General features: G+C 45.4%; 10 protein-coding genes across 10 annotated transcripts; 5 read left to right on the top strand and 5 right to left on the bottom strand.

The window, feature by feature from the left end:
- Nucleotides 1-476: 476 nt before the first annotated feature.
- Nucleotides 477-1808, top strand: CYBJADRAFT_174239 (uncharacterized protein; the record flags this gene model as incomplete). Its single annotated transcript, XM_020216554.1, has 1 exon — nucleotides 477-1808. The coding sequence occupies one exon, from the start codon at nucleotides 477-479 to the stop codon at nucleotides 1806-1808; it is 1332 nt and encodes a 443-aa protein (XP_020069417.1).
- A 438-nt stretch (nucleotides 1809-2246) lies between these two features.
- SAP1 (putative AAA family ATPase SAP1) lies at nucleotides 2247-4652 on the top strand (the record flags this gene model as incomplete). The annotated part of the gene is made up of 3 exons (XM_020212858.1): nucleotides 2247-2779; nucleotides 2849-3119; nucleotides 3261-4652. The coding sequence occupies 3 exons, from the start codon at nucleotides 2247-2249 to the stop codon at nucleotides 4650-4652; spliced, it is 2196 nt and encodes a 731-aa protein (XP_020069416.1).
- Nucleotides 4653-4863: 211 nt separating this feature from the next.
- CYBJADRAFT_129680 (phospholipid-transporting P-type ATPase) lies at nucleotides 4864-9333 on the bottom strand (the record flags this gene model as incomplete). The annotated part of the gene is made up of 1 exon (XM_020212867.1): nucleotides 4864-9333. One exon carries the CDS (start codon nucleotides 9331-9333, stop codon nucleotides 4864-4866), a length of 4470 nt encoding a protein of 1489 aa, XP_020069415.1.
- A 1841-nt stretch (nucleotides 9334-11174) lies between these two features.
- On the bottom strand, nucleotides 11175-11823 carry UBC13 (E2 ubiquitin-conjugating protein UBC13; the record flags this gene model as incomplete). The annotated part of the gene is made up of 3 exons (XM_020212870.1): nucleotides 11175-11440; nucleotides 11499-11658; nucleotides 11794-11823. 3 exons carry the CDS (start codon nucleotides 11821-11823, stop codon nucleotides 11175-11177), a joined length of 456 nt encoding a protein of 151 aa, XP_020069414.1.
- A 275-nt stretch (nucleotides 11824-12098) lies between these two features.
- On the top strand, nucleotides 12099-13499 carry TED1 (Ted1p; the record flags this gene model as incomplete). The annotated part of the gene is made up of 1 exon (XM_020212857.1): nucleotides 12099-13499. One exon carries the CDS (start codon nucleotides 12099-12101, stop codon nucleotides 13497-13499), a length of 1401 nt encoding a protein of 466 aa, XP_020069413.1.
- Nucleotides 13500-15064: 1565 nt separating this feature from the next.
- On the top strand, nucleotides 15065-16047 carry GVP36 (Gvp36p; the record flags this gene model as incomplete). The annotated part of the gene is made up of 1 exon (XM_020217188.1): nucleotides 15065-16047. One exon carries the CDS (start codon nucleotides 15065-15067, stop codon nucleotides 16019-16021), a length of 957 nt encoding a protein of 318 aa, XP_020069412.1. The 3' UTR covers nucleotides 16022-16047.
- A 3-nt stretch (nucleotides 16048-16050) lies between these two features.
- On the bottom strand, nucleotides 16051-17978 carry TPA1 (oxidative DNA demethylase). The gene has a single exon (XM_020215464.1). It carries the CDS (start codon nucleotides 17862-17864, stop codon nucleotides 16131-16133), a length of 1734 nt encoding a protein of 577 aa, XP_020069411.1. The 5' UTR covers nucleotides 17865-17978; the 3' UTR covers nucleotides 16051-16130.
- Nucleotides 17979-18140: 162 nt separating this feature from the next.
- ISD11 (Isd11p) lies at nucleotides 18141-19235 on the bottom strand. The gene is made up of 3 exons (XM_020217394.1): nucleotides 19179-19235; nucleotides 18771-19139; nucleotides 18141-18656 (listed from the first exon to the last, which is right to left on the bottom strand). Exons 1-3 carry the CDS (start codon nucleotides 19221-19223, stop codon nucleotides 18159-18161), a joined length of 912 nt encoding a protein of 303 aa, XP_020069410.1. The 5' UTR covers nucleotides 19224-19235; the 3' UTR covers nucleotides 18141-18158.
- A 240-nt stretch (nucleotides 19236-19475) lies between these two features.
- Nucleotides 19476-20678, top strand: CAJ1 (Caj1p; the record flags this gene model as incomplete). Its single annotated transcript, XM_020212875.1, has 2 exons — nucleotides 19476-19910; nucleotides 19965-20678. 2 exons carry the CDS (start codon nucleotides 19476-19478, stop codon nucleotides 20676-20678), a joined length of 1149 nt encoding a protein of 382 aa, XP_020069409.1.
- On the bottom strand, nucleotides 20673-22192 carry CYBJADRAFT_168677 (nucleotide-diphospho-sugar transferase). Its single transcript, XM_020215463.1, has one exon. The coding sequence runs from the start codon at nucleotides 22128-22130 to the stop codon at nucleotides 20805-20807; it is 1326 nt and encodes a 441-aa protein (XP_020069408.1). The 5' UTR covers nucleotides 22131-22192; the 3' UTR covers nucleotides 20673-20804.
- Between the last annotated feature and the right edge of the window lie 4984 nt (nucleotides 22193-27176).

Below are 27176 nucleotides of genomic sequence, written 5' to 3'. Positions count from 1 at the left end.
CCACCGGTGCTTATATATATCATTAAACCCGCTAACACCGCTACTCCCGAGCAATCTCCGACGCCCAACTCCGACGCCCATCTCCGATCACCGGATTTGATCACCGGGGCCAGAAACACAGCATTCGTTGGCAACGGCTCCGAACGGTTTCCAATGGCAGCTTATGGGCCAGCTCTCTATGCCCAGCTGCCTCTTTATGCCCAGCTGCCTCTTTATGCCCAGCTTGTAGCAGTGTGAAGCTTCCCGACGGCCGCCTTTGAGTATGAGCGCAGTGGCTGTAGACGGTGAAGCGTTGCTATGGTGCCCGGTGTATTACGTAAGCTCTTAGTAATCACATTCTCTCGTATCCCTCAGCAGGCCTGGTGTACTTTGTCAACAAAGCCTGTTCCACTGAGCAGCTGGGGAGGTTGCTGGACAGCGAGTGCCGGCTGTTTGTGAGCTGATTAGTGTGATTTGCACAGGTGTGAGAGTGTGGTATGGGCGACGTACGGAAGCACAACTTTAGTGAGTATCTGAAGCTGAAGAGGCGGAGGGAGGAGCAACGGACAGAGGAGCAGTCGCAGGCTGGGACAGAGGGACGGGCAGAGGAACAGGCAGAGCCTCAGGAAGAGCCTCAGACAGAGGCCCACACAGAGCCTCAGACAGAGAGGAACGCTGCTACAGCGAAAGAGCACCAGAGCAGCGCTGCTGCCCACGAGAACTGCTCGCCCGTCACTTGGGACGACGAATTCACAGTGCTGGAGAAGAAGTACGCGGAGGGAAACGCCCTCCCTCCACTGCTATCGCCTCAATTACCCTCGAGATACACGGATAGACCGATGATACCCACGAAACTGTCGCCCACACTGCCCCCAAAGTACTCCAGACAGGTGCCAGAGAGGAAGCCAACGCCGTTGTCCTTGTCGTCCGCCTCTTCCAATAGGCGTGTTAAGATAGTGAGGAGAAACCACTGTCTGGAAGTGACGATTCACCTTCCACCAGGGCTCAAAGTGAAGGCCCATAACAGCGTTACCAAGAAGCAGGCCAATGGTAACAGCAGGCTTATCGGGCTGGGTATCTCCACCTCTGCCTCCATAGACAAGGAGCAGTGTCATGCCAATTTCGAAAAGTTCGTTAGAGTCGCAACAGAGAAGAAACACCTTGGTGACTCGTATCGTGATAGTCCCGGTGGAAACGATAGGGAGAACGTGCAACTGGCGATCGTGACGTACATTGACTCGATAACCATGTACCTCGTGGGGTTCCACCACCAGGACATGTACAGGAAGCTGTGTAAGAAGCTGTCGGATGAGAAGACATGGCTCACGCTAGAGTCGCTCCTGGACCTGGTCATCACTCTGTCACAGCACGAGCACAACGACTCATCTGACATCACAGGGCTGTGCTACCAGATACGGTGTGTCGTCTACGAGCACGTGAGTCGCATAGTGGATGGCTACATCCGTGTGGCCATTGCCAACAGGAAGAGAAGCTTTTCTGACGCGGACAAGCTGAGGTACGGCGACGTGCTTGTCGAGAGGATCAAGCAACAGATGAAGTACAGGGACATCTCGCGCAAGTCCTTGGAACGTGGTGATGAACTGCTCGACATGGCCCAGCTAGCGAGACGGTACAGGCCATTGCTGGGCAGGCCCTCCAGGGAGAAGCCCGTGGAGGAGGATAGAGCTGAGTCGCTGTTCGACGGTGCGGTCCACCTGCCCATAAACCACACCACAACGGTCGAAGAGGTCAGCGAGTACGCTGTGCGAGTCGCACAGCTCTGGAGCAAGCACCAGGGCGTACGGTACACCAATTGGGGCCTCGGATGACCGGTATATACCACCATTACTTCTATCTCTTCCATCACCATCATCACCACTACTACTACCACAGCACACCGTGCTTACGTAAGCCATCTCCCGCGCGGCGCTCATAACCACTTCCTAAAATAGAACACCCGCGAAAATTGCCCCTTCGGGAACTTTGTTTGCGTTTCACGCTTTAGGGGGATTAAATCAAAGGCTCGTGAACACATTTTCCTCTCTTTGACGTGAAACATTTGCTCCTCTGATCTCTCATCAAAGCCATCAATCTCACCAGACTGGCTTGTTTTGACGGGAGAGCCCACCGAGTGATCTGCCTACGTACTTGTGCTGGATTTGGAACACGGCTTCACGGCTCAAAGCAGCAGAGAGAGAGCTCCATACACGGCGTACGACTCGAGACGAAGGCCAGCAGCTGAGGACCCCTGCGGCAGGATGAACTTCATGAGGAAGAGGCCACCGACGGTGATCGAGGAGTTGACGGAGGTGTACAACGAAGCAGCGAACAAGACCATCACGAACCTGGCGCTGGAGCAGAAGGGCGACTATAAGCGAGCCGTTGACGGCTGGAAGGCATTGCATACACAAGTGTTGTTCAAGATTGACATCATCAACAAGGCCTTCACGAGCCATCACTACACGGCAGATGAGCTGTACGTGAGGGAGGGGATCGAGGATCTGCTGCTGAAGGGCGTGGACCACCAGGAGCGGGTGGAGAACGCCCTACGGTCCCAGCAGGGCTCGCTGTCGTCGTTATCGTCCACCAGCAGCCATCACCTCCATCAGCAGAGCACGTACACGGTGCCAACGCTGAGATCCGGCACTCCTCAGAGCTTCACGGTGAGACGGGAACAGCAGGAAGGGCCGAAGCCTCAGCGACTGTTGAAGACGTTGCGATCTGATCACAAGCCTTTGTTGAAACACAGTGCCAAATCGTACACAGGGTACGGTTCAAATGCCAAACAGGCACACGACATGTCGATGACCGCTGCCACGACGATGCTGCCACCTAACCATAAGCAGCAAGTGTGGTCGACGTCGAAGAGCTTGAACAACGGCTCCTCTTCGCTAACTTCTGTTGCTCAGAGACAGGGGAAGCCTGTTGAGGATGTGAATATCTTTGATAAGTCATTTGAAGACGATTTTGACAGCTTTGGTATGACTCTGTCCAGAGAGGATACGCTGAAGCAGCTAGAGGCGTCGGGAAAGCAGTCGAAGTCCTCGAGACACCAAGTGATTGATCTAACACTGGATGACTTGGACATCAACGACGGCTCACAGCCACTGTCCCCTCCTTCGAATACCATTAGCCCAACAGTTAGATCTCCAAAGATCCCACCTCCACCGATTCCATCTCAAAAGCCAGCTGTTAAGCCAGCTGTTAAGTCACAGACAACTAAGCCTGCCCCTTCAGCTCTCAAAGCTGGTAGAAAAGTTGCGGTGGCTCCATCTAGACAGAAGACTAATGCTACTCCTCCTGTTTCTAAACTACCAACATTGACCAAGTCAAACACTGCACCACCGTCGTCCACTGTGAGAAAAGCAACCCCGAGGACTGCCACTCGAACCACGAGACCAACAGCTACCACTACAAAGACGTCAAACGTTGCATCCAAACCACCTGTTAAGAAAATTGTCAGACCAGGCACTGCGAACTCACAACAGCATCAGCAGCAACAGCCACGTGCTGGTGCTCGTGCAGTGAAGACCACTGCTTCGATACCATCAAGATCTCAAACGCAATCGCAACCTCAGTCTCGGCAAGCACTGAAGCCTCCAATGAAGAAGGAAAGAGCAAGGTCTGAATCACCTTCCAGGGGGGAGAAGGACACTGAAACATTGGACTCTGATAACGCAGATGAAGAGCTGGTACACTTGTCAGAAAAGGAGATCCGTGAAAAGATGGAGGATCAAATAATTGAGGAGATCAGAGGCATAGATTATAACGCTGCGAAGCAGATCTTCAACGAGATTGTTGTACGTGGAGACGAGGTCCATTGGGATGATATCGCAGGTCTGGAAACAGCCAAAAACTCCCTGAAGGAAACAGTCGTGTATCCATTCCTAAGACCTGATTTGTTCTCTGGCTTGAGAGAACCTGCGAGAGGTATGTTACTCTTTGGCCCACCAGGTACTGGTAAGACCATGCTGGCACGGGCAGTAGCCACGGAATCCAAGTCCACCTTCTTTTCCATCAGTGCCTCGTCCTTGACCTCCAAGTACTTAGGTGAATCTGAGAAGCTGGTGAGGGCCTTGTTCCAGCTTGCAAAGAAGCTGTCGCCAGCGATCATCTTTGTCGATGAGATTGACTCCTTGTTGTCGTCCAGAAGCGAAGGTGAAAACGAATCATCAAGACGTATCAAAAACGAGTTCTTGATCCAATGGAGTGATCTGACTCACGCTGCTGCTGGAAAGGACACAGGCGAGGACCTTCAGAGGGTGTTGGTGTTGGCTGCCACCAACTTACCATGGGCAATTGACGAGGCTGCGAGAAGAAGATTCGTTAGAAGACAGTATATTCCATTACCAGAACCGGAGACACGCCTGGCTCAGATCAGGAAACTATTGGCTCACCAGAAACACACGCTGGATGAAAAGGACCAGGCGAAGTTGGTTGAATTGACTGATGGCTTCAGTGGTAGTGATATAACAGCATTGGCCAAGGATGCTGCTATGGGTCCACTGAGATCACTCGGTGATAAGTTGTTGGAAACTGACAAATCTGAAATCAGACCTATTGGACTAGAAGACTTTGAATCAAGTTTGAAGTACATCAGACCGAGTGTCAGTAAAGAACACTTGGTTGAATTCGACGAATGGGCAAAGAAGTTTGGTTCAAGCGGTGTATGAAAGTCACATCAACACGCTGTCTTCGGTTGTTTGTATTTATTGCTTGCTTTCTAATGGCATAATTACTAGTTTTGCGTGTGCGAGTAATTCTCGTCTACTGATTCATCGGTTAATGACACGTAATAATACGCTAAATATACTAATTACACAAGATTGGGTCTTTATATGAGGTGTTTTTTTGGTGAGGATTGAATGTTTCTTTTCCCCTTCTTCAACTGTAGTCTTCACGGGTTGTTGTCTTCATCAAATCCCTTGCGTTGGTCAAGCCAGGCAGGTCTAGAGAAGTTCTCGCATTTTCAATGGAGATGCGGCCATCACCCAATTGACGTTCTCTTTGCATAGAGCGTCTTGTAACTTCCAACGAAGTTCTTGGCTCGAAATTGTCAGTGTCATGGTTATCAATATCACTGAACTGGCCTCTTTCTCTGAATCTTGGGGTGCCATTATCATCAACGAGTTGCATTGCAATCTCCTCTGTTGATAAGTGTTGATCATCAGCAGGATAACTAGATCTCTTGGAACCTCTACTAAACATTCTAGAGGATCTTGGAGTCTTTGGGGAAGCTGTCGCGTGCGTGAGCATGTGATTGGTGGAGTACTGCGAAATCTTTGGTCTATTTGGATCTGTTGGATCATAACTCTTTGGGTATTGGCTGAAGTCACCTCTAGCAACACACTCTCTGATGATGTCCACATCCTTTGGGAAGAAATACTTTTGACAACAGTCATAAACAAATCTTGGCATCAAACACACAAGAATACCAACAAACAAGCACGCCCAAAATGCAACACTGCCATAAACTTGAGCAGCAGCTTTGTAATATTCTGCAGATGCAGTACTTGAACTCCAAATACCAGTCCAGGCAATCAAGATAATAATGGAGAGGAAAATAATCAAGGAAGAGAGCCAGTCCCACATGTAAAGGTGAATCAACATGTACAAGTTGCATGAGATCACCGCAATGGACGCGACGAGTGTACCAATCCAATAACGGTGATCAAGGTTAAGACCATTAAAAGACACGATACCACCGGTTTTATAAAGACAGTATGGCAAAAAGTAAGACATCACAGATTGATAGACACCGTCAATCATATACCACCAGAACTTCTTCATTGTCCACTCAGTTCTGTATATACCAACAACGTAAAGTTGAGGGACAAGTAAGGAGACAACATCGTTCACATCCTGGTCAAAGATACCCATAAAGATAACTGGGAGGGATGTAAATGCCAAGTTGTAGAACATCAAGTAAGTGTATTCAAAAAGGTAGGTACCATCAAATTGGTTGAAGATACCATACCAGAACAGAGCAACCGTGAAAATGACATTCTTGTAGAAGAAACTTGGGATCATCTCTGCAATTCTCTTGTATGACCATCTTCCATGAACAAGGACAAGTCTAGTCAAGTATCTGAACTGACCAACAGCATAATCAGAGGACATAACAGCCTGTCTACCTTCTTCACCAGCAATACCAACACCGATATCTGCCGACTGGATCATAGCAACATCGTTGGAACCGTCACCAATTGCCAAAGTCATCACCTCAAGGTTCTCTTTCACCATCTTGACGACGGCAGCTTTTTGAGCTGGGGAGACTCTGCAACACAGAACAGCCTTACATTGCTTACATAACAACAAGAATTTTCTCATGTTGTCACCTTGCAAAGCCAACTTCAAAGCATCACCATCGATAACAACACCATAGTTACCATGTGGAGGTTCATGCTCGCCCTTGGCCTTTTCAACTTCTTCCCAGGTACCATCCATGTCAAATTTCTCGCGAAGATATTTGTCCAATAAATGTGCAACGATTAATCTTGGATCTCTGGATATGTTTTCAACATCCTCACCAATGGTTTTCACAACCAACAATTCCATATCGTTACCAAGTAAGTTACAAGAGAAACCGATGTTGATGGCTGTTTCGACTTTATCACCAGTTAAGACCCATAGTTTGATACCAGCTTGGGCCAGAATAGCAATAGCATCTGGAACACCATCTTGTAATCTGTCTTCAATAGCTGTACCTCCCAAAAGTGTCAATTCTCTTTCGATGGAATCGGCAACTTCTTCCATCTTTTCTTCTCTCTTAACAAGGGCAGCTGCTGCAGACTCGTGTTTCTTACTCCAGGTAAGGTATTGATCCCAAGAAAGCTCTCTCTGTGCAATACACAAGGTTCTTAAACCTTCAGTTGCATACTCCTCCAAGTGTAAAGCTGTTCTCTCCAAGAGTTGTTCGTCAGAGTTCTTTTTAAGTCTAGAGTAAATGATAGAATCAGCACCTTTACAAATAAGCAAAGCCTTTGGTTCACCATTTGGATCATCAGATGGGATCTTAATGATTGCACTCATTCTCTTTCTCGTGGAGTTGAATTCCAGCACGTTTAAGACTTGGTACTCCTTGGCAACACCTTGAACTTCCACAATCAGCCCCTTCTTTGTGCTGTTTATATAACAGAATCCAACATCTCTAGCTGTACCAACAAGAGCGGCTTCATCTGGAGACTGTGCCTTAAAAATAATCTTATCTGGGTCAGATTTATCCTCTTCTGCCAAGACAGAATGACAAAGTGCCAAAGCAAGCATGAAATGTTCATCAGCAGCCTGTTGTTCGGCACCACGAGCACCTTTCAAATCCTGGACAAATTCCTTCGAAATGAATGTAACGTCTTCAGGTTTAAGTCTTTTGTTTGGAGAAATGGAGTACAAATCTTGAATCATAATCTCCTTATCTTCAGCGATTGCAGCCTTTTCACGAGAAGACTCTTCTTCAACATCAACACCTTGTCTCTTTCTTAAACCTGCAAGGGCCTCAGTATATGCACGACCATAAGATATACCATTAATTGTACACTTTTTAAATTCCATAACGTTTTGGGTCAACGTACCAGTCTTGTCACTAAAGATGTACTCGATTTGACCCAAATCATCTGAAATATTCCAGGACTTCGGTGTACACGGATAATCCAACTTGTCGTAATACATATTGACATCAGAGTAGATAAAGAACGCCTGTGCTGTCTTCACAATTTCGATGGAGATGTAAAGCGAGATAGGGACCAACGATTGGTACAAGATAACTGCAACGAAGAAACTGACAATACCATTGGCCGCAGAAGATCCTGCGATGGTACCAAATTCGAAATAACGACGAGAATTGAGTTCCTGGTTATATGAGATACCGTTAACCAAACCAGAGATGAAACAAAGAATGAAAAGCAACGCAAAGTTCAAAAGCACTGTGTAGTTCAAATCTTTCGAAATTCTTGACTTTTTTGTTGGTGTTTCACCAGCGTTAAGCATGATTTTTGTATCAGCACCTGTAAAAATGACTATACCCAACGCCCATTTGGTGTTTCTTAGGAAACAACCTCTTAACAGCATATTGTTGATGTTGATTGGTTCGTTTTTGATCTGTGCATCTTCACCGTACCATTTCAAATTACCTTGGTAGTTGTACAAGTTTGCATGGGGACCTTCACTTTCAATCCAACATTTAGATCTCTGCACATCACGTGAATGCTTGATTTGCTGGCCACATTTCAACGCTTGACGGACTTTCAAGTTTGTTTCACCATCAAGATTCTTTGTCTCAACATAACAGGCACCATCGGCATCTGAAGTTGATAAGAGGATGATATCTGCAGGGATTTCGTCGTTGTTGTGAACACGGACAATGTCACCGACTCTAACGTTTTTCCACAAGTCTTTTTTAAACTGAGCCTCTGTATTTGCCGAAGTGATTGTCATGCCTGGATCGATAATGGATTCGTTTGGATCAATTGCTTTATGAGAATCATCAAATGGGTTATCCAATGAGCGTCTAAAGTCATCCAACTGCATAGATTTACGACCACCCTCAAAGGAATCAAATGATTTTCTCATATTCATAGTTTCCTGTGCCAACTTCTCCAACCTTGCCTTTTCCTTTCCAGTCTTGGTAAAAGTTCTATTTGTCCATCTAAAGAATTTTATAACCATTCGGGTGTTCCATTTTTTAAACCTTCTCCACATCGAAACGTTATCCTCTGAAACGTTAAAGTTCTCAATTCCATGAAGGATATGGGTTGGAGTGTTATTCACCTCCATATCCAACATCGTTCTTCTGGAATCCTCCATGGCATCCTTTATAGCTGTGATGATGACAATCACAATAAGGGGCACGGTAGATAAACCTGGATTTGGAACACCGAAGATGTCAAAGAAACCCAAGATGATCATAATCAAAAAGTAAATATTGGCAACATTTCTGAATTGGAACAAGATGTTCTTTGGTAAGAATGTCAACGGTGTATACTTTGTTGTTCTAATCTTATTTCTCGGATACGACGCAATTGGATCACCATTGTCATTCACCATCTCTTGAGGCAGTGGCATGTTCAAGTAGACAGATCTAAATTCACTCTGTCTATTCTTTGCAGCGTCTTCTTCATCTTCCTCTGAATCGTCATCGTTATGCACGTCATGGTTTGGCTTGAATCCAATGTCAAATCTATTCTTCCATCTTAGCGTCCGTGTTCTCCCAACAGTCGGGACACCCTTCTTGTTACGCTGCGTACCCCAACGGTGCCTCTTCATCATGGAGCCCTTTCTAGGCAGTACCCCATCGTCAAGGGACGATGACGGCAGGTCCGAGGTTTCGCTAAAGTCTTCAAAATGTGCCTTCTCGGCCATCTTTGGCGTCGGCTGGAAAGAATCCTGTGACAAAGTTCTTACGAGCTCACTACCATCGCTCTTCAACTCCCCGATAGTTGGACTGAACGCGATTCTTGCACTCGGGTCCCTTCTACCAGGAGTACCTTTCCTCAATATCGAGCCGCCACGTGTGGCACCCAGCGTTGACCCGCCGTTGGACGACTCCAACCGCGGGCTCGCCAGCTCGTTATCCAAATTCACCTCATCAAACGTGGCTCTCTGAGAGTCGTTGAACGGAGAGGAAGGTGACGTATCGGCATCACCTCCATCTGTGTGTATTTGCAGGCCGCCGTATGTCTTCTTCTTCGTCCTGTTGTTGTCACTAGCTGAAGTGCTATTGTCTCTGGACATTTTGTGTTGAGCAAATGCGGGCGGCTAACGTGGGAAGTAAACAAATCACAAAAACAACCCTCTGTTGGCTAGGTGATAACGGTAAAGTGTGTTGTGTGGTCTTCTTTAACAAGCACAAAAACCAAGAAAATAGCCACGCTCTTTGGATCAAAAAAAAAACTATGGCAACAAACAGAAGACTCGAAAAGATGCAAATAACGCGTTGACTTTTCTGACTTTAAAACTCTTTCCCTTAGCTTCCTTCTCTAGATTGTTGAAGAAGGACAGGATGTATTTCCTATAGGAGGAGGGAATATAAAAAGGAACAAACTTCAGTAGATGACAACAAGAAAGCAGAAAACGTATTTTTCTATTCCGTTCTTTTCTTTCGCTTCCAGCCCTTCTACCTCTCTGTAGCACGGTGTCCTTTCTCCTTGTACGCTCAGCTTTCTCTGTACTTTCCACAGGTGTGTGCTCTTCAGTGTGTCTGTAGACAAGAATCGATTGCCCACACAGAACGCAAAACCTCAGGGCCCAGAGCCTAAACCGAAGTCCAAATCAAAGCCAAAATCAAAACCAAAATCAAAGGAAGACCAACAACGGGTAGAAATCAAAGCACGCACTCACAGGGAAACTGTTTGAAATCCAAACCGCAAGGGCAAATTCTCTTTCACTTGCACGAAAAACCAGGAGAGGAGGTGTAAAACAAGAGAAGATACTAACAATCTCTTTGTAGAAGAAGAAAAACGATATCTTTCAGCCTACGTGGAAGGAAAGTTAGAAGGGGAAAGAGAAAGGGACGAGGGAAATTTGGGTAAGCGCTGCTCCTCTCCCTCCGCCTTGTAAATTTGAACGTGCAAAATCTAAACCGTAACGTGTACAACAACGCCGTCACCGGGGAGATTTCCAGCGCGATGAGGCGGCAGGAGCGCATGCGCTCTTTTTCTTTATGGCTCTTTTGTCTCTTTCTTCGCTTTCTGTGGCCTCCTTCAGGGCGTTTTCTTTCCGTCATTTCGGAACAATAGAAACTTAAAAACGGCTGCCGATGGGGTGGTGGTAAGTGTTGGTTGGTCTCAATTACGAGCCTGTGTACAGCTTTATGAATGCATTTGGACCTTTATAGCGGGAGCTCATTCTTACAACTGGATTTGATACTCTAATGTAAAAAAAAGAAAAGATTTGGAGTCATGTCTTCTGGTCTCAAATGGCAAAAATCCCTTTCCCCTTGAAACTTCCGTCCCGATATCAAGACGATGAAACTTTAAATTTGAGCCAAAAAAAAATGCCGATCTATCCCGATGCTTATGTAATAACACCTGGACATTGCATACACACCCAAGTATTGCTACAACCGGTGATATTGGCGCTACTGCTGGCATTGCGATGAGCTACATGCTTTCAAAACAGTTACCGTACTCTTTCTCATTAGCATCGTTAAACCTTGGCAACAGCAGCTTAAACGCCATGTACGCATCCCATTCTAGCACAGCCTATTCTAGCACAGCATACTTCTTGGTCCACTCCCTTGCGGTCTCAATGGCCTGAGTCTCATGCTGTAACCATGCCTCTGCAACGTCATTGGCAAGCGGATCGTTAGGGTTTGGTGCGGCCAATAGCGCTTGGATGGATAATAAGATGGTTCTAATTTGAAGTGCAGGTGACCAGTTGTTCTTGAGAACATCGAGGCAAATTCTGCCCAGCTTGTCAATGTTTGGGTGGTAGATCTTGGTCAAGAATCTCACCTTAGGTGCAACCACTGGAAGAAACAGTCAGTACATGGTGTGCTCATCTCTAAAAAGGGGGAAACAACTCACTAGGATAGTCATCGGGTAAATAGAGCTCCAACTTGAAGATACCGCCTTCGTATGGAGATTGATCTGGCCCTTCAATGGTAACGTTGAAATATCTCAAGTTTTCCTCTGATGGAACAGCAGTGATTCCAGGGACTGGATCACTGACAAGTCTCTCAGTTTCCTTTGATAAAAAAAGGGCAATGTTAGTCGCTTATACTCAATACATGTAGATGTTCTTTGCTTATCTCTTTCCTCACAAGACTCACAAGTCCACACAGGGAACACATCAAACAGAAAATTGCACCCGTATACGTACTTTGATGATTCTCTTTGGTAACGAACTCATTTGAGCTTTAACAGTTCTAGAACAGAAGATTCAGAATGAAGTTTCCTACTTCTCATGCCCATGGAGAGATTGAACACAGTCAAAATCGTTGTCCTCCTCAGGGAACGGAGCGCAAGGGGAAAAAACAGGATGGAACATCCGGACATCTATTAACCCGAACACTTAATAACCCGGACACCAGTGTATTCAGCCCCAGTGGGACACATTTCATCAACAGTTTTATATATAAACCTTTTCCAAGGAGCTCTGGCAGAGCGTGTTTTGCCCCGAGAGCAATGTCATTTCTTCGCAAATTCACAGCATTTGCTGTGGTGCTTTCGTTGGTGTTGAACGTATACATCTTCACTTATCCATCATTGGACTCAAAGCACTGTTCATGGAGCTACCAAAAGAGGATCCCAAGAGATGATCCACAATGGTTGAAACCTCTGAGATCGGTCCCTTATTTCAGCGATTTGATTGATCAATACCTATATCCACCTGTTTTTGAGGTTCCAAAGGTACCAGACATCAAGATGCTGGCGTTCGGAGACCCTCAGATCAAGGGGAATTGGCCATCCACTCCGTACATCAAGAGACTGGACACTTATGGTAATGACTACTACTTGGGACATATCTACCAAGTGATGAAGCACAGATTGCAGCCAACCATAGTGGCACCACTGGGTGATCTCTTCTCAAGTCAATGGATCAGTGATTCGGAATTCTTCAACAGAACCAGACGTTACGTCACAAGACTGTTTGATCAACCAGATGAACAGAGAGAGTACGCAATTAATATTGTTAATGAGCATGTTGATATTGACTGGAGGAAATTCCTCGAGGAAACAAAGGGTACCGACTTGAAAGATTTCGAATTTGGTTACAGTGATGTCTACGATTGGTGTACGCCAAATTACGCTAAGAGATTTGCCAATGAACCGTTATTCATCAACGTTAGTGGCAACCATGACATTGGATACTCTGGTGATGCAACATGGCAGCATATGGCACGTTATCGTTCGCTTTTCGGCAAGGATAACTACTGGATAGAGTACAACCGTGGCACTCCTCATGCGTACAGAATTGTCGTCCTGAACTCATTGCTCTTGGAAGGCCCAGCTTTACAGCCAGAGTTCTTGAATTACACATGGGAGTTCCTCTATCAACTATTCGAGAGAAAATTCGACGGTGCCACTATTCTGCTGACCCATGTCCCATTCTACAAGGAGGAAGGCTTCTGCGTAGATGGACCACATTTCGAATACTACGAAAACTACGAAAGAGAACCTTACAAAAATGGTAAGCTGAGGTCGCAGAACCACTTGAGTAAAGACGTGTCACAACGTGTCCTCTCCCTGGTCTTTGATGAGAACCCTGGAATCGTCCTCACCGGGCATGACCATGAAGGCTGCGAAACGTACTACAACTTGAACACAACCAGTGGTGAATGGTCCGCAACCAAAGAAAAGAGCAACAAGCCTGGTGTCGTTAGAGAGGTCACGGTCAGAGCCATGATGGGAGAGTACGGTGGCAACAGTGGGCTGATGACAGGTCATTTCAACAAGATGCAAGGAAGATGGGAGTTTGACTTCAACCTGTGTCCATTCATCATCCAGCACGTCTGGTGGGTCACTAAAATCGCCACAATAGTTGCAGTGATCCTCTCATCCACCGTCTTCATCTTTGCATTGTGATGTTATATCTATATACGCTTGTTCACATCTTCAAGGTCAAATGGAATAAAATAAACCGTACTTATAGCCTATGCCCTATAACTGGAACTGTTGCGCGTACCTCATCTCTTCACATACAAAAAAAAATTCAGGTGAAAAACTTTTCAGTACTTTTCCCATTTATTTCTTGCTTCTTTACAGAAATTTACAACCAACAATTTGGCCCAAGTTCTTATTCTAACTCCTATGAAACGTCACGTAATGGTCACTTTGCTCACTTCTTTTAGTGAGCGAAGTGTTCTACTTTGCCTTGCCTATTCAGTTAGGAAGGCGATACTTTCAGGATTTGTACCATATGGTGAATTGCCGAGGGGGTTTTAGAAGATGGTTCTTTGGGTTGAAACAGTTTGGTGAGAATAAAAGTTCTCTTTGGCCTCAAGAATTTGCTATCCTTGACTCTTTAGGACGATAGTGGATCCCGTTAGGTCAATACATTCTACCCAGTGTGCTTTTTTTTTGTACTCTTAGTCTTCGAATTATCTTTAATACGATTTAGCATAGATGTGATGCCCACTTTTGAAAGGTCTGAATGAGTGAATCCCTATTCGAGTATAGGATAATAGTCATGTTGAACCGTATAGTATTGAACCGTACTGTACAAACCTGACGGTTCGTTATACGGAGCCTCGCAGACTATACCCATTCAGCAAACAACCCGAGGGTATCTGTAGCTGTGGAACGCAGTCTTGTGCCTATAATAATCGCTGGCTTGAACCTATGGCGTGTTCTTTGAAGCATATAAAGCGAGGTGATTTGAGACCCAATTCCATTCAGCCTTGATGTATAAAGTGAGCATTTGTAACTTGAATGCCCAATAACCGCAACACCTTCGCTCCAAAGTGCACTTCCATGACCAATTAGCTCATACAGTCCTTGTTATAAACGTTTAGCCAATACAAAATATCAAACCTGGTTGTTTAACCACTGTATATCATTTCACGTATGCCCCCACAGTGAGCCATGGGTCACGTGACTTTCCCCGACGTGGTGTTTGGATGTTGTGAGACCACCACGTACTATGGCTCTGATTATATACAACTGTGTGCAATTAAACTACTCTTAAGCAGTTTTATTCTCACTATTCTTACTACTAGTACATAATTCCCGCTTAAACTAATTAAATATCATATAATTATGAACATTTACAATATATTTTCTCAAAATTCTGGAGTAGAGATTATGTACAGAAGTTCTACTACGATAGTAATCAAAATGGCCAAACAATAATACCAAAAACTCACCAATTATAACAAGTCCAGATTCTTTACACAGCTATCATCATCATAATCAAATGTTAATATACAAACATCGCCATATGGAATATCCACCAGTGTATAAAATCCCCATTTTGACGTCTTCGCTATCCCAATTAGGTAGACTTCCTAATCAGGCAATTTTGCACCTGTAAGGTGTATTCGGGTTTTCCCTCCCAATATCGGACAACTTCCTTCGCCCACAAACTTGTGATGCTTCTCCCTTCTTCCTTCAACATCCCCCTGTTGTGGTAGCCAATTGAACCAAACCAAATGTCCTTTTTCCAGAACTTATCAAAGAACCTCCAAACTGGGCTCAACGAGGGTTATAGCCAGGCTCAGAAGCTCTCCTCTGAGATCACCCCGCTGGCCCAAAGAACTGCCAGACAGATACAGGAGAAGCTGGGTCAGACTGACGATATCTCCCAGTTGCCTCAGGAGTACACTGAGTTGGAGCAGAAGGTTGACCTGCTGAAGTCTGTCTACAAGACACTGCTCTCGGTGACCTCAACATTTGATTCCGAGTCGTATGACTACCCAAACAACGTTAAGGAATCTGTCACAGAGATGTCAAAGAACTTCACAAACAAGGTTGAGAAGTTGGCCTCTGCCAGATCTACCTCTGAAGCCCATGCCGTCATCGTCAGTGAGAACCCACGCTCATTGCCAAAGACTTTGAACCAGGCTCTCTCCACTGCTGCCAATGTGTCTGCTCTCAAGATCCAACAGCTATCAACTGACGATTCTCTTGACATTGTTGCACAAGGGTTAACTCAGGTTGGCCAAGTGGAGGCCAAGATCAGCGAGGCTAAGCTGCAACAGGACAAGCTCATCCAGACAAACGTGAACAAGCCATTTGTCTTGCAATTGAAGCAGTCTTTGTCAGTTGCAGACAGGGCTAGAAAGAACGTTGAGAACAAGAGATTGTCCTACGACGCTGCCAGAAGCTCTCTCAAGAATTGCAAGCCTGAGAAGGAGGCAAGTCTGAGAGTGACGTTAGAGTCCTTGGAGGACGAATTTGCAGCAGCCACTGAAGATGCTGTTGTTGTTATGAAGGATGTCTTGAAGAAAGCTGAGGTCCTGGAGCAATTGACAGAGTTAATCACTGCTCAATTGGCCTTCCACAAGGCTGCTAGTGAATTGCTAGGTCAACTCTTGCCAACCTTGGAGAACTTGAAAGAGGATGCCGGTGGTAAGGTGTTGTCCGATATTGAGGATGCTGATATATAAAAGTAGCACTCAGAACTCCTTTTTTTACTCTCTGTGTATGTATATGTATACCGGTGTGATTTGCTTCTAATATATATATATTCTTGTTGTTGCTATTAGATTTATGTATTCATTCATTCATGTCGATGTCCCACTGTGCTGAGATATCCCATCTGCTACCTGGAGCGTTATAGCTCACGTATTTGACAAACTTCAAGACACTTGGATCTCTAACCATCAACGTGAACTTGTTCCAGCACGCCTGAGTGTTCACCAACACCGAGTCGTCACCATCAGCAGAGCTCTTATAGATAGCTGGATCATCGCCTTCTTCATCGTCGTCATTTGTAGCCATACACAATTCATAACCTCCAAATTCACCAGATTCCCAATGCTTTGAAGGTGTCAAGTTCAACGTACCTTCGAGAAGAGCATCTTGTTTGGAATCAGAAGTGTCAACTGACGTTGCGAGGATGAAGTCATGGCCTGGTCTAAACCTTCTGACGATGATCTGGTCAGAGATTGGAATCAAATCAGTTATGATTCTAAGCCATTTTTTGAAACTCTTAGACTTCATAAACGAGCTCAACTGTGTCAATTCCCTTGTAGTCTCATCCTTTGCCATTTGATTGGTCAACTGGAAGTTTGGAGATTCCTGAACTCCGTTGTTGGCCAATTTGACGCCTTCGACGGTCCACTCTTCAGGTTGTTTACCATCCATGTACATGAACCTCCATTTATGAGGAGGAACAGCCATTTTCCAAGGGAACGAGACTTCTTCACGACGTTTAGGCATGACAGAGTCGAGTTCATGAGAGCGAATCAGCTTGTGCAAATGCTTTGCATAGTCATGGTTCAAGAGATCGTCGATTTGCAAGAGGTTCTCCTCTACAAACTTCTTCTGCAAAGACACCAGCTTGTCAGAGGTGAGCAGCTCTGGATTCATATACTTGGATAGAAATTCCAAATCGAAAGCGTCCAGTGGATTACCATCTGTGTATGACTTGATCTCATACGAGGAGAATGGCAATCTAACCTCCTTAGGGAAGTCGTACTCTTGTAGCTCCTTAGATTCCAGCTGTTGTAGAGTGGACTTCGCCTCTGTTTCCTCCTGCTCGCCCTCAATGAACCCATCTTCACCTCTCTGTGGTATATGGTACCAGCCTTGAATGGACAATCTCTGCTTGTCCACTCTGACCTCTTCAACGTCGTGGAAGCTCAAGCCTGGCTGCACTTTGAAGAAGGCCATCTCGTTAAACTGAGGAATGAACTTATGGGAGTAGTCACACTCAGGCACGTTAGGAACCAGCGCAGGAAACAGTCTCAGAGCACCACCGTAGTGTTCCTTCCAGTGCTTATCTGGGTCCGGCAGGTATAGAATGAAACTCACTCTTCTCGAGCCTATAACGTCATCGTGGGTCAGCAGATGACATCCTTTGGTGTACGTGTTGATACTCATGTCAGTCTTGACACCACTGAGCTTGCCACACTGTGTCACTTCGGAAACAAGGTCTCTGAACTCTTGCGAGTAGAGCGCCTCTCTCAGCTTGAACACTGAAGGCAGCCTGGACAGGTCGTCCCAGTCCAGTCCGGACAGATTCGCCAAATCGCCCGACTGGAACACCTTGTAGATGTCAGTCTCCTTCAGCGTGAAGTGGATCTCCTTCTCAACCTCCTTGCGAACGTTTCTCAGCAACGTGTCGTCAAACAAGTGGTGGAAGTGGCCCCATCTATAGGGCTGCGACTCTTTGATCGACTTCCTCAGCGACTTCACGTGCTCCTCATCAAAGATCTGTGCGCCAAAGCACTGCCTGGTGTCCTCCTTGTTGAACTTCGTGTTCTGCTTCTTAGCAACAGGTGCCATTCTCAACCGCTGTCGTCGTGTCTGCCTGCCTGTCTGCCTGCTCGTGGAAGGAGATGGGAACGATGAACAGAGATGAGCCCATAATTTTCCCTCTGCGCACCCGTAGGCTCGAGCCTACGGGTGCGCACATGATGGCCTGCGATGGCCTGTTGCACATAACAAACCGCTTAATACCCGCTGTTTGGTGCCTACGATGCGATTACACGGACGATGGAGCGTACATTTCTATGTAGTGGTGGCAGTAGCAGTGGCAGTAGCAGTGGCAGGATGCGAGAGGCTGGCGAGTGGGCACACTCATCCATGCTTTGCACGGTGGTGAGGGTCCAGAGGCTCCACAACCAGCTTCTCGAAGGTGTACATCTGGCTGATCTTGGATTGTCTCTTCAGCACCTCCAGTTCTTCCCTGGCCTTTTGGAACTGGACATCCACCTGCTCGCTGGTGCTGAGTGACTTGCCCTGCTTGAAGGCATCGCGCGATCTTCTCAAGAAGTAGTTTCTGAAGTTGTAGTTGGAGAACTTGGAGGCGTTACGCACGAACTCCCGGTAGAGGGAAAGCACCTGCTGCTTTGTAGGGGACATTACTGGTGAAACCGGCTGATATTCGGAGAGAGGGCGGACAGCGTGTGCGACGAGCGTTGGAGAGCCGTTGGAGGTTGATTTTCCCACTGTTTCCACCGTATACGACGAGCTCAGGATTGGCCACTTGGAGAGGAAGCTGGTTGCGTCGACTTTCCAATTCGCCTCGCTTCCGGAGAAACGCCCTTGGGGTAGCAGGACAGCCCCGGAAGAGCCCTCGGAATATTACGTAAGCAGCGTCATGGTGGAGGGAATGTGCTCTTTTCAGAACATTCTGAAATGGTGTAGATTCTGAGAGAAATTCCTCTTTGATACAACAGAGGGCGCTACCAGGCCATCACACAGGAAGTGGAAGAGGAAGAAGAGCATATAACGATGATAACTGGAAACACACAGGTGGACTACACGCTTGTGATCCTCTTCAGCGTGGCCAAGACGTCGACGCTCAAGCTGCTGACGCTTGTGCAGAGCCTGTTCATAAACTATCCAGACGTCGCACTTGTGTCTCTCATAGTGCTGGGCTCGTTCCTCCTGTACTACTTGATCCTCAACGCAGTGAGAATCGTGTACAGCCTGGTGGTCAACGTCATCAAGCTCACGCTGATGCTGTCGGTCTTGATACTTATCTCGTGGATCTACCTGCGAGGGTTCATAACGTTCCAAAACGACATGAGACTCGTGGTGGACTACACCTCGAAACTGGACCCAAACTCGACAATCTCACATCTCAAGGAGTACATGGCCGGCATAAGCGGATTCCTGGATATATAGCCCCAATACCATGCTTTAAACCCATCTATACACGTATAGTTAGTGTCCTTCGCACATAATCGTTGTAGACCATGTCTTCTTACTAAGATGTTACGTAAGCAGCAATAGCTTATTAATATCTTACGTAAGCACCCGTCCTCGTGTCCTTCCCGAACCAGGCGAAGTGCTCAGGGTTTATGGGTCATCGAACCGTTCATGGATACACAACGCAGCCATATTCGTCCATAAGAAGAGCGAACTACTAAGAGAAAGAGCGTGAACAGGATGGTCAAGGATACTGAATACTACGATGTGCTTGGGATTTCCCCTGATGCGTCGGCTAGCGATATCAAGAAGGCGTATCGTAAGAAGGCAATGTTGACCCACCCTGACAAGAACCCTAATGATCCTGAGGCTGCGAAGAAGTTTCAGGAAGTTGGTGAAGCATACCAGGTTTTGAGCGATCCAGACCTCAGAAGCCGTTACGATGAGTTTGGTAAGGACCAGGCGTTGCCGGAGGAAGGATTTGCGGATCCGTCAGAGATGTTCACGGAGATGTTTGGTGGTGAGAACTTCAAAGATTGGATTGGTGAGCTCAGCATGTTGAAGGATCTGACCGAGACTGCTGAGGTTCTACAGGTTGATGGTAACGGCAACGGTGAAGCTGCTGCTGATGGAGCAGCTGACTCTACTGATTTGCAGCACAAGGCTGACTCTGAAGTTGGAGCCAGTGCCACTGGCACTGGCGCTGGCACTGCCAATGCCAACGCTAAGAAGAGCAACAAGCTGACAAAGGAGCAACGTGAACAGCTGGTCCAACTCAGAGAGAAGAAGAGGGCGGAAAAGCTGCAAAGAGTTGAAGAGTTGTCCAAGAAATTGGACGCGAGACTGTCAAAATTGATCTTGGCTATGAAGGACGAAGCAGCTTTCCAGAAATTCATCACAGAGCTGGATAAGGAGATTGACGATTTGAAGATGGAATCCTTTGGCTTGGAATTGTTACACGTCATTGGTAAGGTCTATCATGTAAAGGCCAATGCTTATCTGAGATCCAAGAAGACCTTTGGCCTAACCAGAATCGTTTCCTCGCTACGTGAAAAGGGTTCCACTGCGAAGAGCGCGTGGAATATCCTTTCAACTGCTCTCGATGCCCAAAACACCATGGAAGAGATGGCCAAAGCCCAAGAAAAGGGCGAGGAATGGGATGATTATCAAAGAGCTGAATTCGAGCGTAAGATGACTGGCAAATTCGTTGCAACGGCTTGGGTCAGCTCCAAATTTGAAGTTCAAGGTGTCCTTCGAGAAGTTTGTGATCAAATCCTTCAGGATAAGTCAGTTCCTTCAAAGGAGAGATCCTTAAAGGCTCAGGCCTTGTTGATCATGAGCAATGAATTCTTAAAGGCCGAAAGATCTGAGGAAGATGCAGAAGAGGCAAGAGTCTTTGAAGAGTTGATGTACGAAGCCACTACTAAACCAAAGAAGAGATGAACTTGTCGTTTTCTATATATAATCATACCTTGTACTATTATATTTCCGTTCAGTCGTTTAATTTGTTCTTGATCCTGCCATTGTCTTTAGGAAGGGGGTAATAGTATGCTGCTTGCACAGTCTAAATCAATCCCCAGCTTCTTTGGGAAGGTTAACACCATTCACCTCATAATACCTTGAAACACAGCTCTCCTTTGACCAAGTGATATCGTCTGCTGGGTTACATGTACACCTTGATCTAAGCCTGATATCGATATCCTTCGGACACTGGTTTAAATTCAAGTTCTTTAGGGACTTGTCTATGACACCAACATTGTTCATGAATTGAAGCTTTTCACGGCTTTGTAAAAGAGTGACACCAATAGTTCTGATCGTTGATTCATCCCAGCCTTCGTAGTATAGTCCATTACGTTCCTCCAGAAATTTTGCCAATCTTTGGTACTTCTCACCACGGAAGAATTTCAAATTACCAACCTCTAAGCTCGATCTGAAATGGCAACCGTTGAAGCTTTCTGCCTTGTCATCCGAGACAAAGTCCAAAAGGTGATCTGGATCAACGTCATCAGGATTTTCTTCTATATAGTTCTTCACAGACGACCAAAGCGTGGGGAATGCTCCAGGAGAATGACTGGTTGCAAAGGTGAACATATAAGTCTTCTCCATCTTCTTCATATACTCAAATGGATCCACGGTGAAGTCACAGTACGCAAATGTATCAGGGTTAACCCTCATGTAATAGTCATAGTCCTGTAAGAAGTCCATGTTGAATATTTCCCTGGACCAAAATTTATTGAAATGCCTTTGGTTGTCATTCTTGGCCTGGGAATCTGATGATTTCATCCTTAACAACTTTCTATGCCTTGAAACCTCTGCTCTGTTAATGCCACTTGGGAATGAGAGATACGTAGCTCGATCAATCTTGTGGAACAAAACATTGCCACTAGCTAGTCTGGAGACCGTTCTTTGAAACGACGACGAATGGGACATGTCCGAGATGAATACCCAGTCGTAATTATGAGCCTTGTTAAACCGCTCTTCCATCGTAAACACCGTATCCACGATACGCTTCAGGTCCGAATTTCGTGCCTGGAGAATGAATGCAGCCCTTATCGGAGTGTTATCTTCGCCACCGTTATCATGGAGATTGCCATCATTATCATCATAGTTATCTTTTACCTCACCCTTTCCAGAGAAACCATTCACGGGACTCTTCGAATCCTCCGCAGGTCGCGGTTCACTGTCCATCACCACCACATCAGACTCGCCCACCGTCTTAGCACTGCTCTGAGTAGAGTCCCATGCATCGTTCAACGACTGCACAGCACCATCATCAACAACCAACATGCCAATAGTTGTAAAGAGTACAACCACGGCAAACATGGAAAAGACCCACACTTTTGACCTGAGGCCCAGTCTGCTCAGCCCGTGAACCAGAAACCTGAGCTGTGACATCTACAAGCGAGAGAATCAGCTATAAATTGCACTTAGATGGTCCAAAGTTGTGTTCTAGCGCATCGAAGAGCCCGAGACATTTCTAGGCGGTGTTTTGTGCTTAACTACGTGTGTACGTGTGTGGTGTATGTAACTGTGGTTACGAAAAAATCCTCCGCCCCCGCGAAAATTCCCCGATATAGCGATTTGCTTACAACAAAACGGCGGTTTCCCCGTTGCCCATCTGCTGCCGGGATTTTTCGTTCGGGCACTCCAACAAAAACAAAAACAAAAACAAAATAACGTACACAAAAACGAAAAATGTAAACAAACCCTTTGTTGTTTTTGTTTTTGTTTACAAACCAGGATCACTCGAACACAGCGGCTCAGCTCTGAAGCACGGACAGAAGACACACAGATCACTGCTTCTCCATCGCTAACCTATCTCGAATCCGTTTCCTATAAACCGCTGCTGGTATTGCTGGTATTGCTGGTGCTGCTGGTGTTCACCCTCTGGGTTGTTGATATTGTTATCGCCATAGCGCTCCAATGTTCAGGTCAAAGCCGTTGATTGCTACTCCAAGGGAGGCAAAGCAGCCTGCGAACCACAGGCTCGAGTTCACTCCTCTTGGCGGAGAGAGTAAGCACTCACAGTACGCTGATGGAAGTATGCAGAAGAAGAAGAATGGGAAACAGGACGCTGCTATCCACAACCTCATCAATAACAGTAACTCCTACAACAGACGTGCTCTGAAGCCACACAACAGTCCTCAGGATAATAAACTGAACGGCGGCTCGTCGTTCCTGGAAGAGAGCACGTATGACTCTATCATACAAGATACGTTGAGACAACAACACGATTCAGAGGGGAAGTCCTCTTATTCGCCCATCCATAACGATTTCAACAACAGAGACTTGCTAAACAATGGGTCCAACCCTGTGAGACAACAACAGGAGGAGATTTCGGAGCTGAAGAGTGAAAATTATAACTTAAAAGTGAAGATTGCATCTTTGAATAAGTATCTCAATGCAATTTCCACTCATGATCAACAGTTTATCTATGAAGAAAACTCAAAATTACAAGAGCAGATCATAGCGTATCGCTCTGAAATCTCACAGCTAAATAGAGAGCTTTCGTGCCAAAAGGAACCCGTTTCACATGTACAGGAAGACTCCTCTGAACTAAATCTGTTACAAGAGAAGTTGAATCGTGAAATGGAGGAGAACGACAGGTTAAGGGAGGATATAGAGGCCCAATTTATGGATTTGGAAGACTTGCGGGGCAGTCACAAGTCTCTTAAGAAGAGTAAAGAAGAATTGGAAAGAGAAAACTTGGAATTGGAGGAAAGATTAAGAGAATTGGAGAACACTGAAAGATCACGCGCAAGATCTTCAAGTCCTGTGTCGAAAACCTTACTCAGTGAACTCTATGCTAAAATTGAAGATCTTCAAAATGTTAACGAAGACAAAGACCATGAAATACGTCGTTGTGAAAATGAAATCGATGAAAAAGCTGATCTGATTGAAGACCTTGAACAGAAGTTGAAAGATTGGGAACAGAGATCGTTTCACGATACCGCTGCAGAGTCGAAATTGGAAGAGTTGAAATATTTGCTCCATGATAGAGACAGCAAAATTGCACAACAGGACCGTGAGCTTCAATTGATAAAGGATGAACTTGAGCATAGCAAATCAAAGACATCAAAAAGTCTACACGAAGTTCAGGATCTAACGAGTGCATTGCATAACGCTGAAAGAAAGTTGTCATTATTGGAAGAAGAGCAAGCCAACAGATCGAATGGAGATCATTCAGCTCAACAAATTTTAAATCTCAAGAGGGAGAAGATTGAATTAGAGACTGGATTAGAGAGTTTGAAATCCAAAATAAGAGAGTCCAAATCTATCATCGAAGAGCAGAACGATGTGATTGAGGAGCTCAAGCAATCATCCTACAAGTTGGAAGAGACTAACCGTGAAAGAGAACGTTTGATGATCAAAATCGAACAACTAGAGAGGGAAAATGAGAGAACCTATAAGGCTTATAACGACCTCAAAAAATCTTTACACAGTTCCCAGAAGTCTGAACACGATGAGCGATATTGGAAGGCGGAAATTGATCTCCTTTCAAACCAGATTGAGGATTTGAATTTTGAGAATAACAAGCTTCAACAAGATTTGGATAGGCAAAGAGCAAATAAATTAGGCAACGACGATTCATATGCAAAGCTTGAGGTCAAGTCTCTATCTGCAAGATGCAATGAATTACAGATGGAATTGTCCGATAAGGAAAATTCTTTGCAGAGACTTTCCTCATCCCACAAGAGAGAACAAGAACGTTACAAGTCTTTGCTTCAAGAGAGAGAGGATGAATTGGTTAAGCTGAAAGATGAGATACGGTCGTTGAAGATCTCGACTACCCAGAAGATTGATGATGAAAAGATTGAGCTCTTGAGACTTAAGGGCTCTAAAGAGGGCCAAGTGAAATTGCTACAGATTGAGTTGGAAAACATAAAAGAACAGAATAAGATAGAGGTTCAATCTTTAAAGAGCATCATTGAGAAGTTGAGGAAGGACACACCTAAAAATGATTCATTTAAGGAGACACACATCGACAAGAGTGAACAGCTATTACAGAGTATCACCGATAAGAACAACAGAATCAAGTTTTTAACAGAAAAGTTGACAAAGTCTCTTGTTAGTATAAAGGAACTTCAATCAATAATTTCCAGTTTGGAGAGATCAAGGGAAGATTTGAAACTTGACAACAAGAAACTTGAATCAGATGTGGATCAGCTTTCGGCAAAGATATACGAACAGAAAAGAGATATCCAGAATCTCGTTGATAATGCTGTTGACTATAACGATTACGACAGCATTCGTATGAAGTTGAAACTCAGAGAGAGACAAATTGAAGAGCTTGATCAGTTGAAACGTGAATTAACAATGAAGATTCGTGAAGTATCTGACGAGAACGACTCATTACAAGGAAAGATCGAAAAAATTGTTAAGAAGTATCGTCAGCTACAAAATTCAGTGAATGACACAGTGTCACAATCGAGATCGTTGGTCAAACTTCAGGAGAAGGCCGATCTGTACAAAATGAAGAACACCAAGGCAAGCTATAAGATAAGAGACTTACAATTTATTAACAACTTCATGGTGAAGTCCATCCAAAGTTCGAACAATCACATAAAGCAAGATATCAAAAAGATGCAAGCGGTTGGCATATATCCCGACTATGACCTCATTTGCAGAAAGAAGCTATCTTTATCGGTTCTATTCAAATTTGTTGTTGCTGCTGTGCGTATCAAACGTAAGACAGAGCATAGTGCAAAGAGAAACGAAAGGATTGAACTTTTGGAGCTAAAACTGTTATGATCTACACGAATTTATCAATTTAATGGTTGCTAGACTCCTACATGTAATTTTAAATAGTTATCAAAGTCGTAAAAGTCATTAGTGTTGCTGGGGCTGTATATAAATTTATATAGGACGAGTGTTTGCCAATGTATCAAGCATTGACGTTCTCGTGCGAACGGTTCAACAACCCAACTGTGATTGAACTGCTTCTTGCTCTTGATTCAGAGTCCTGTGAACGTGGTGAAATGTTTGGCATAACCCTGTGATAGTGGTTGGCGTACTCAGATGCCAAATGGGCATTCTCAGTAGACACGGGGGTCTTTGGAGCATTGTGAATCAATGGTGACGCAATACGCCTCAAAGCCAGAGACTCTTTATAGCCCATAGGGAGCTGTTCTGGACGTTGATTGTTGGGTCTAGCAGTTGAAGCCACAGCCATCGAATGGCGTTTTCTGCTGCTACCAAAGGATATCATCAACTCGTCAGCAGAGGAGGAGGAGGATATATCCGTCTCATCACCACCGGAGTCAGGCACATGCATCAGCCCACCAGCAATACTTTCAGGAATGGTCTCAGCCCGAGAGATTCCAACGTCAGTAACATACGTACTGCTGTCCTCTGCGTCATCTTCATCACTGGTGTTGGCAAAGATCACCTCCGGCTCAGAGTTTGACTCAGACTGGGATGAATTCTCCATAAAGCTATACTTTGGCTTCGATTTGCCTGTTGTGGATCTCTGTGCGTTCGTCTGCTGACGAGGAGGCGTAACCATGTCTTGGATAAGATGTGATGGTATTGATAGCTCTGAGATTTGATCATCGCCATAGTCACCGTCGCTTTCTGTTGTTTCGTCTGATTCAGTATCGGAATCAGAGCCATTGCCAAAGTCAAATACTGTATGCGGTGCCATGTTATCCTCTTCAAGACGCTTCTTAGTCTTGTTCAAGGTGAAATTCTGCATTTTTTGAGCAACATCCTTGTTACTTGGCCTTCTCTCCCGCGAGGTGCTCGTATAAGCGTACGAAGGTGCATAGTTATCCATGTACACTGAGTCCAAAGATGCAAATGATGCATTCACAGGCAACGAAACAAGCTGAGTACCCACAGGCATGGACGTCTCTGTTGAAATGGTGTTAAAGCTCTCTGATGTCACATTTGAAGACATTGGTGGGACACCCAGTGAGCTGACGGATGATCTGCGTTTATCCACATCCATGATGTTGTTCAACGAGCGCAATGCGGAATCATTTCTCACAAACAAGTCGCCTTCAACAGTCGTTTCTGTCAATGTGGCAGAGTCTCCAGATTTGACACGACGATGTCCATTTGTTGACGGTGGACTTCCTTCCGTCAACAGAATTGATGACACCTTAGAATTCGATGCCTCACTCAGCACGTAAGGGCCCTGGAATCCAGAAGAATGTGTTTGTTGAGCTGGAATTTGCAGAGGTCTTCTGAAACCAGCAAATTTCAAAGCCTTTGCAAAACCTCTCTTGAGCTTTGAGCCCAAGCCTGTCACAGCCACGTTCACTTCTTCATTGGAAACTTTGATCTTCTTTTCGCACGATTTCTGTCCCTCGATGAAGATGGTAGCCTCTTCTAACGTCAAGTCTCTTAGAGTGAGAGGATGCTGTTTAATCTCTCTAATCGTCAGTCTGCTGGAGGGGTCCTTGTCTAAGATCTTTGGTAGGAAGTTTCTCACATTAC

Source organism: Cyberlindnera jadinii (genome assembly GCF_001661405.1).
Source record: "Cyberlindnera jadinii NRRL Y-1542 unplaced genomic scaffold CYBJAscaffold_11, whole genome shotgun sequence".
Classification (NCBI taxonomy): Eukaryota; Fungi; Ascomycota; class Saccharomycetes; order Phaffomycetales; family Wickerhamomycetaceae; genus Williopsis; species Williopsis jadinii.
The sequence above is the reverse complement of the archived record's forward strand: the minus strand, read 5'-3'. Positions and strand labels throughout refer to the sequence as shown.